At 41.9% G+C, this 9,346-nt stretch overlaps 1 protein-coding gene across 1 annotated transcript in view; it reads left to right on the top strand.

Annotated features, from left to right (window-relative positions):
* The window catches only part of itsn2b (intersectin 2b), a 34,521-nt gene extending 25,506 nt beyond the window's left edge, over nucleotides 1-9,015 (top strand). Inside the window, exons 29-41 of the mRNA XM_041939946.1 lie at nucleotides 1,135-1,256; nucleotides 1,426-1,532; nucleotides 1,659-1,842; nucleotides 2,362-2,460; nucleotides 2,604-2,687; nucleotides 2,816-2,899; nucleotides 3,058-3,120; nucleotides 3,656-3,805; nucleotides 3,968-4,086; nucleotides 4,173-4,255; nucleotides 4,350-4,433; nucleotides 4,917-5,090; nucleotides 6,398-9,015. Coding sequence (XP_041795880.1) covers nucleotides 1,135-1,256; nucleotides 1,426-1,532; nucleotides 1,659-1,842; nucleotides 2,362-2,460; nucleotides 2,604-2,687; nucleotides 2,816-2,899; nucleotides 3,058-3,120; nucleotides 3,656-3,805; nucleotides 3,968-4,086; nucleotides 4,173-4,255; nucleotides 4,350-4,433; nucleotides 4,917-5,090; nucleotides 6,398-6,546 — 1,502 coding nt within the window. The 3' untranslated portion in view covers nucleotides 6,547-9,015. The remainder of the gene's footprint in view (nucleotides 1-1,134; nucleotides 1,257-1,425; nucleotides 1,533-1,658; nucleotides 1,843-2,361; nucleotides 2,461-2,603; nucleotides 2,688-2,815; nucleotides 2,900-3,057; nucleotides 3,121-3,655; nucleotides 3,806-3,967; nucleotides 4,087-4,172; nucleotides 4,256-4,349; nucleotides 4,434-4,916; nucleotides 5,091-6,397) is intronic.
* Nucleotides 9,016-9,346: the final 331 nt, after the last annotated feature.

Raw genomic sequence — 9,346 nt, forward strand, 5'->3', positions numbered from 1 at the left:
AAGTGATTTGACAACATATATTGAGAACATTTGTGGTACAAGATGATGCAACTATTTTTGAAGATGTGTCTCAGTATTTTTTCTGATCCTGAAGTAAAACGTAAAAAAATAAAGATTGGTTTGGTTTGAGATGTTGAGTGTTTTGTGATTGTTAAATGAAATATTAGTCGACATCAGAAAAGGGTGTGTGTGTGGGTGTGTGTGTGCATGTGTTGTCTGCAGTGTTTTTGTTGTCAACACGATACACCTGATTAAGATGGACAGATATACGGTATGTGAACAACCTTTTCAACTGTCACCTGCACTCCTCTTGATGCAGAGTCAAACATCGAAATTAGTGTGTTGGTGTGGTTTTTTTGTGTGTTCTTTTTAGACACAACTGTAGCTTATTTCAGTGACAAAAGTCACTGAAAACTGGGGAAAAACCAAAGCTTTTTCCTCTCTGGACATGCGTCAAGGGGTGAGAAAGCCTGAAAGAATCCCCTTCCTGTTTTGATACAAACAGATTTAGTCAAGGAGAAGTTTTAGTCTGATACCCGCAACGAGAAGATAACAGCACAGAGGGAGAAAGAGACCATCAGACTTTGAGCAAACGCAGAAGAAGACAGACATCTAACTAAACTACTTCGAGAGACAGAATTGGAATCATAGAGATGACTTTACAGAGCAGTTTTCACTTTCTAAACCTGTGGGATGAGACAGATGATCAGGGAGAAGGAAGAAGGGCAGAAGAAAGTCAAGGGTCAATGAGGGAGCAGCAGTTTGCGAATATGAGACCCTCACAATGGCCTAATGCACATCCTGTATCAGGTAAGTGTGTGTGTGTATTTGTGTGTGCTGCTCTAGACCATAGTCTCTCCTGTTTCCCTCACCATCTCCCATCTTCTTCACCTTTGTCGCCTGCTTTTCTGAAACCTTCAATAACGTGCGCATAGATTTGAGAAAGTGTCTGCAGCAGCACCATGTTGTTGTTTTTTTCATCTAAACATCCAGCAGGAGGCAGTACCTTCAGTGTTTAAGTGTTGCTGTGGTTCAAGTAGTGGTTTGGTATTTGTTGAAGCGGTTGCACTGGTTGAATTTCTCCGGGAAAAAAAAATACAAACCTTCCACTTGTGTGTTCCTCCTCTCGTACAGGGTGTGCAGACCTGAACAGCCTGGACTCACTGAGCCCCCAGGAGAAGAAGAGACAGGGTTACATCCATGAGCTGATCCAGACTGAGGACAGATACGTGGAGGACCTGCAGATAGTGCTGGAGGTAAGGACACATCCTGCTGAATAGCTCATGTATAAATATATACCGTATGCAGTAAGTCAACCAAGCCAGATCATATGCTGTAGGAAAACAGTCATTATTGTATGAGAATGAGATGCGTCTTTCTGTCTAACATCATTATTCCTGTGTGTTTGTGTGTGTGTGTGTGTAGGTTTTCTATAAGCCTATGTCAGAGTCGGGCCGGGTGAAGGATTCAGAGATGACCATGATCTTTGTCAACTGGAAAGAACTTCTGGCCTGCAACACAAAACTTCTCAAGTAAATATCACAGATTGACTTAGATCAGGAGGGGACAGCCTGTGCAAGGAGGCTTTTCTAATGCTGTGTCTTTGTGGAAACAACAGAGCTGCCTGTGTTTACATATGTGCATTTATGTGCGTGCAGGGCGCTACGCGTTCGTAAGAAGATGGGCGGGGAGAACATGCCGGTGCAGATGGTCGGAGATATCCTGTCCACGGAGCTGTCCCACATGCAGCCCTACATCCGCTTCTGCTCGTGCCAGATCAACGGAGCCGCGCTGCTCCAGACGCGCATCGACAACGAGCCGGACTTCAAGAACTTCCTCAAGGTAGGAAGGAGAGGAGAGTGAGGAGGGAGCGAACAATGAAAGGAAGTTAAGGTGGAGGTAACACACAGAGTGACAGAAAAACAATGGAAATGTGGTGAAGGACAGAAAGAGGTGGAGCTAGAAAGGAAGTGACTGTGTCTTGGTGTGATTATTATTAATTTTTTTTGTATGTGAATATGTCTGTAGGTCTTTGCAAAGATAAAAAAAAGATGTAAATCCTCTTCTTTTAAGGCCTTTGAGATTAAAATCCTGCATTGCATCAAAAGCCACATTTAGATGTATGTAAACCAAGGTTTGATGTGCAAAAACCATTTCTTGCTAATCCTAGTTTTACAGCATGTTCTCTCCATCAGTTGTTTTCTGTGGTCCTTCTCCTTAAATATCTCATTTACCGAACATGGATAGCCCAAACTCATTCTCACGCAGAGTTTCAGAAACCAGATGCTCTGCAGACACTTGCATGACAGTGAAAACAAGATTCTTAATGTGTTTATTAACATCGTCTGTTATTCCCATCAGAAAATTGCCACAGACTACAGGTGTAAAGGCATGCCGCTGTCCAGCTTCCTGCTAAAGCCCATGCAGAGGATCACACGCTACCCGCTTCACATCAAAAATGTACGTCATTGTGTTCATGTGTTTAAACTGCTCATTCAGTGGTTCAAATACTTACCATGTGTAAGTTGAAAAAAGGAAGTATCTTTTGCCTGCTTGGGTGTAATCACCTTGTGTGTGTATTTATCTTTTGTGCGTGTGTTTAGATTCTGGAGTGCACCGCAGAGGGCCATGCTGACCGGGGTCCTCTGAAAGAGGCTCTGGAGACAGCAGAAGAACTTTGTCAACAGGTTTGTTTCTTCACTGATTCTCTCATTCATGACCTCACTCATTACTTTCATTCAGTTTTAAAGTTATTTTATACTCTGTTCTGTGGGAAGGAGGCTCGTCGTTAAGTCCAGATCATTGTGTTGACTAGGTAAACGAGGGCGTGAGAGAAAAGGAGAACTCTGACAGACTGGAATGGATTCAGAACCACGTTCAGTGTGATGGCGTTGCAGAGGTATTAAGCTTATTAATTCTTGAATAAATTAAGTTCATTGTTTATAGACTCGGTATTAGCTTGATTGCCTTATCAGTTAGTATCAAAGGAGAATTTTCCATGATAATATGTAAAGAACATATGAAGGATCCTTTTTAAGTTACTCTTTACTTCAACAGAACATGGTCTTTAACTCTCTCACCAACTGTTTGGGCCCCAGGAAGCTGCTCCACAGCGGCAAGGTGAGTAAAACTGTAACATGTCTGAAACTGTGGAAACCAGAGTCAGAGAACCGCTCTGGCGGGTCTTTGTGTCGCAGAAAAATTAACATTTTTTTTTTTCATTTCACTGAATGAATTTTTTAAAATCTTAACTGTTAAGAAGAGCAGACAGTCTGGGGAGTGCAGGGAGATGAAATTTGAAACACGTCGCGTTACAAGCCTCAGACCACAGAGTAAAACTTTTACAGCAGCGGTCAGTGAGCTGGTTCATCCGAGCAGAAAGCCAGCAGAAGCATCTCAGGCCGTGATGATACATCACCACGAATAATTCTTTTATATAAACCTAGACGTTTGTATTTTGGCTCGAGAATTAAATTATTACTGTTGCTGAACAGTCGACTATAGCAGCACCGACATCTCTGAGCAATAAAAACGGAGGGGAAATGATTTCCGGATTTACGTAAGTGGAAATGTCAAATAAATATGTTTTTTTAAGTTGCAAATGCTGTTTATTTATTGTTGATTAGAAATGTGATTATCACTTGTTTCTTTTCAGATGTACAAGGCAAAGAGCAACAAGGAACTCTGGGCTTTCCTCTTCAACGACTTTCTGCTTTTGACTCACGCGGCAAAACAGTTCACATCGTCTGGGCCTGATAAACTGTTCAGCAACAAGAACAATGCACAGCTCAAGATGTACAAGCCAGTAAGACACACACACACACACGCTTGATTTAAGCTTTAATGTGTTATTTAGAGGCAGCTTGACACTTTTCTGTCTTGAAATTCTTGTAAAATGTGCCTTTTTCTTGTCATTAGTCACTTTTAATGTTGGGTTTGACAGTGTGTAAACTTTTACTTCCTGTAGCCTGTACTGCTAAATGAAGTTCTGGTGAAGCTGCCGGATCCTTCCAGCGACGAGCCCGTCTTCCACATCTCACACATCGATAGAGTCTATATACTCAGGACAGACAACATCAATGAACGGTAGCTGTGTGCGCACACACACACACACACACCGATTTGGTGTGTTAGATGGCCTTTATAATTACTGTGTGCCTCTGTGTTTTCAGGACAGCGTGGGTTCAGAAGATCAAAGCTGCGTCTGAAGAATTTATTGAAACAGAAAAGAAAAAAAGGGAAAAGGCCTATCAAGGTTGGCCTATGCACTCACACAGCCACACTGATCAACCAATGTGATGACCTCTGTATTAATCAACCTGTGTTTCTGTGCATGTGTCTGTTTGCAGCACGGTCTGTGAAGGGTAATGGAATCGGCAGACTCCTGGTCACCATCTTGGAGGCCACTGAGCTCAAGGCGAGCAAACCCAATGGTGAGCGTGGATACACTAATGTTACAGGATGTCCGTACAGTTCAGTGGTCTACGAAACACACCACGAACCAGCTTTGAATCCCTGCTGTATGCTACATGCACTGCAGCATAGATACCTAATGAGGCCAAGATAAAGCCACATTTCATTATGATGCTCTGTCATCCCTTTTTTCATCAGATTACTTTGAGTCAGAGGCCTGTGTCTATGTCCTCTGTTACAGTTCCACTTGTTTTCATGATGCAGAATTTTCATGCTGTTCCATGTTTGTCTCATTTTACACTGCTTAATTTTGCCTGCTTAATCTTTCTTTGTTTTCTTCTTTTTCTCTACTCTCCTCCCTTCCCCTTCCCCCTCTTTTGTGTTGCCCTGCTGTCATCTACTGCCCCCCCCATCTCTTCCCTTCCATCTCGTCTCCTTTCCTCCACCTGCTCTTCCATCCTCCACCCGTCGGCCTGCTCACCTGCCTTCATGTCATCCTTCAGGTAAAAGTAACCCCTACTGTGAAGTGACCATGGGAGCTCAGATCTTCACGTCCAGAACGCTCAACGACACTCTCAACCCCAAGTGGAACTTCAACTGTCAGTTTCATATCAAAGACCTTTACCAGGACGTCCTCTGCATCACCATCTTTGAAAGAGACCAGTTTTCTCCTGATGGTCAGTCACATTTCTTCCTTTGTCTTGTCTGACCTCACTCCTTCATTAACACCATTGATTTCTCTGTAAAGCTGTGAATGAAGTGACAGAAATCTAACTTTTTTAAATAACCTAATCAGATTTCCACATTACAATTATTTTGTGTGTCTGCCTAAGTTAACTTCCAAATATGATATTCTGGTGCTTAAAGTGGGTAAGATGTGGCCAGTATTATATTTCAAAATGTTAAAGAAATGAACTACACTTATCAACCAAATGTGAAGAAATAAACTTCTGACACTGTCTCCTGAAGTTAGCATGCTAACCAGCTAGCTGCAGCCCATTGTTTATTGTAATACCACTTTCTACCTCAAGAAGCAATAGTCCGATACTATAGGCCCCTGTAATTTCAGCTGAGAGATGTATGCCAGTTTGCTGCATTTAAATGAACAAAATAAAATCACAAAATGTCAAGAAAAGAAACATTCTTACACCTTATGTCCTAAAAAATGCAACCCTACCTTCTGAATTCAAGTTTTTCTCTTTTATTGAACTAAGATGACCTTTAACTCCTCGTATAACACACTTAACTCAAACTCAACAGCAACAAAATAAAACTCAATAAAACCAGTTTGTCTTTCCAACGTTACAACAACCACCAATCACTGGTTTGGTTCTCCTGGATGGTGAAATATTCTTGCTCTTCTCTCTGCTGATGGCAGACCATCCTCTCACTGCTCTCCCGGTCACAGCTCCTCTGTCCTCGCCTGCTGTGTCTTTATCATCCTCAGAGTCCTGGTCAGAGCCGCTGTAAATCATCTGGCCACTGTATCCCCTGTCGTCAAACTGGCCTCCGTCAGTCTCGGACGCTGTGTTTAGTCCTGATCTGGCCGTGTTCACTGGGAGGCTGCTGATCCTGGTTCCACTTTCTGCCATGTAAACACTAACAATCCCCCTGTGCTCCGAGCTCTCGGTCAGGGACGACTCCAGTTAACTAGGAGGACCACTAGCTGCACAGCTGACTGAGCTAAATAAATTGAAGAAAAAAAATCTTAATATGGAAATACCTTCATTCTGTGGGGTGGATTTTATCATTATTACACCATAGAATGTCTAAATTAATTTTAATTCTCATCTCATTTCTCTCATTCTAATCTTTGTGTCACTGGAGCCCCACACATACCCAACTACCACACAGAGGCTGGGATCAGTTCATCTGTACTCTCTCTGATATGCATTTGTTCTCAGTGTTTGCCCATTCTGTTATCATTCTGAGCGCTTTTAAAACCCATTTAAAATGTTTCTCTCTATTTCTGCTCTTAAATCAGAGTTTCTGGGTCGGACCGAGGTTCCTGTGGCCACCATAAAGAAAGAGTTTGAAAACAAGGGAGCGGTTACACGTCGTCTACTGCTGCATGAGGTTCCTACAGGGGAAGTGTGGGTCCGCCTCGACCTGCAGCTCTATGGCAACAAATAGCCATAAAGGGTGAACTGAAACGATAATGGAGTCTTCTACTGAGACATTCAACTAAGGATATTTTCTTCCCGCAGAGAAACCAAATATGAAAAGCTGCTTTTTGTCACCTAAAGAAACTCTGACCCCCCCCGAACTGTATTTCAAACATCATGCCTTAATATTTGAATATCAACCAGCATAAATAATACCTCTTCTGATGTCATCTGAATCTTCTAGTAGGGATTAGGGCCTTCTTGACATCATCTGTACCCACCAACAGGAGTCAGATCTCGCCTTTTTTCTGGTTCATGACCAGCGATGGAGAAATAGAAAGGGTTTCATGACTGGTGCAATGGTTTGCACCTGCACATTATGTACTGCACGCTCTGTAGGAGTTAAGAGGAAGGACCACAGCCACAGTAGAGACACAGTGTGTCACTGAATCTGTGTCCTCTGCTGTAACAATAACCTTCACAGGAAGGTAGAGCTGGACAAAGACTGTTGAGAAGCAACAAACCGCAATACTATTAATAAAGCAACACAGCTGTAATTATAAAGGTTCTTATCTACTCTACTAGACTGTCACGGCTCTGTATCTTTTACAACAGTTAGTTTTTAAATATTTAGTGATTGAGACACACTTTGCCAAGTCTGGTCACCCAAGGCCATTTAACGTGTAGTTAGGTAAGTTGAACTACGCGATATGTACTGTATATGTTGAAGATATTTTTTTCAGAAGAAGTCATGACGGATGGTTGTCGAGGGACTGTCTGATCTGTAACATGTCATCTTCTCACAGTGACATTAAGCGCATCATAAGCAGCAGATGATGGACAGTGGCACAGACACTGTCGAGATGAGTTTTTTGTCAGGCGCTCTGGCCTGGAGTCAGTTTACTACTGTAGATCTCAGGATACCTTGTTCTGGGTTGAGTCTGTGTTCATCTGTGTGTGCCTGTGTGTGTGTGTGTGTGCGCGTGTGCATGCATGTCTTTGGAGTGTAGAAGTAGAGTAACGTATAAATATCTTCAGCCGAGGGCTCTTGATGCTGCAACTTTTGGAGTTAACTCGTAACTTCTGGCCTTAATGCAAGTCATCTTTTTAGTCTTTTAAAGTCGATCAGTTCATTGGGATGATTCTGGTCTTGATGGTGGTCTCGGGATTTATTAGCTTTTTTCTTTTGTGTGCAAAATCAGCCAAGGCCAAGTAGTTTGAGTGCAAGATAGTGTAGGTGAAAAAATGACGCAGGTATGAAAAGTTGAATTGATGAGCGTTTCCCCCTGCTCCAGCTGGGTCAGCTGTTCCCGCCTTCCTCTTAAGTGTGGAGGATTTTGAGAATGTCAATATTTTGAGGCAGCACAGATTGGCAGCTTGTCAGCAATAATAAACAGTATTTGCTCTCTTGTATGTTTGTTCTTTACACTTTTACCCTGCCAGTGAGATTTTTAAGTGTCATGCTCCAGTCCCCACCTCACTGACAGCAATGTTGTCCTTCTCTGTTGCCTCAAAAAGTTGCCCTTTCTAAACATCCGCATGAAAACGTTGCAAGCATATTAATGTGTAAAAGCTTTTTATTTATGTTGTTGGTTGATTTTTTGGTGTCTTCTTCTGCCTTATTCTTACTTTTGTCGTTTGCATCTGTTTTTTTTTTTTTTCTAACTCTGAGCGGATATTAACTAAAAAGTGTTGTATTTATTTCTTAATTTATGCGTGTTTGACTATCCAAAGGTTTGGAGCGGCTTTGCTTGCTGTGTCATCTTGGATAATCAGTTGGTATCCACTGGGTTTATTTTGTGTGTGACATCAAATATTAAAGATGTGTTCATCGGACACATGTTGATACTGTTTTGAAAGGCAATTAAACATCTTAGATGATTGAGTTTTACTGTAAGTAGACTAGGTCACTAGTCATTTTGTTAGGCCTGCTGTTTTGTGCTCTTGTATTTGATTAATTTGTCTTCTTCAATCAACAGAACTCTCTTTTTAAGTCCTGTGTTTTGATTGTTTTTGAATTTGTGGAAAATGTACAAATAGACTGGACTACCTTCCTCATCTGTGTAGGGGTGTTTAAAGTTTGTCTTTTATTTACTTTGTGTTTTCCACAGCCTTCTGCATTTGACTGCTGCTGTGCTAACTGAGTTTATGGCCTCTTCAACCCAGATTGTCTGATCAGACTGGAGTCTCTAACCTGCTGTTTGTACTCACTTTGGCCTCCATGTGGCGCTCAATCAGGGTTTCTTAAGTCAAATTAAAGACATTAAAAATGAACAAACTGTCAAATTATTGGCTGGCTGAAGAAAAGTGACAAAAGTGGTTGTCCAGTGCATCGCATAGTGGACAATACTGTTATTATTTGATAAACTGTAGTCACTATATTGTGATGCCTCGGTGCCGCCCACAACTGTGGCTGGAGGTATCATGTTTTTAGGTTGCCCATCCGTCTGCACATACGTACGTACGTCCCTTTCTCATGAATGCAACATCTCAGGAACTGTTCACTTGGACTCAAGGATGAACTGATTAGATTTTGGTGGTCAAAGGTTGCTGTGACCACACAAAACACATATTTAGCCATAACTCAAGAATTTGTACACTATGACAAAATTTCTCACAAATGTCTCCAGGGTCTCAACATTTGATGGAGTAAACCTTTTAAAGAAAAACATTCTATGAAGATTTTATTTTGGTTTTCTCTGGTTTTGGTTCGTGTCCAGGCAGTCAGTGAAGTTCAGTGTGGACTTGTCAGTGCGCACCAATAGACCTCATTAAGTCCTTCTTCACCCTCCACTGGCTCTGGGTCCACAGGAGCAACAGTCGTTATG

The sequence above is a fragment of the Chelmon rostratus genome, chromosome 1, assembly GCF_017976325.1.
Source record: "Chelmon rostratus isolate fCheRos1 chromosome 1, fCheRos1.pri, whole genome shotgun sequence".
Taxonomy (NCBI): domain Eukaryota; kingdom Metazoa; phylum Chordata; class Actinopteri; order Chaetodontiformes; family Chaetodontidae; genus Chelmon; species Chelmon rostratus.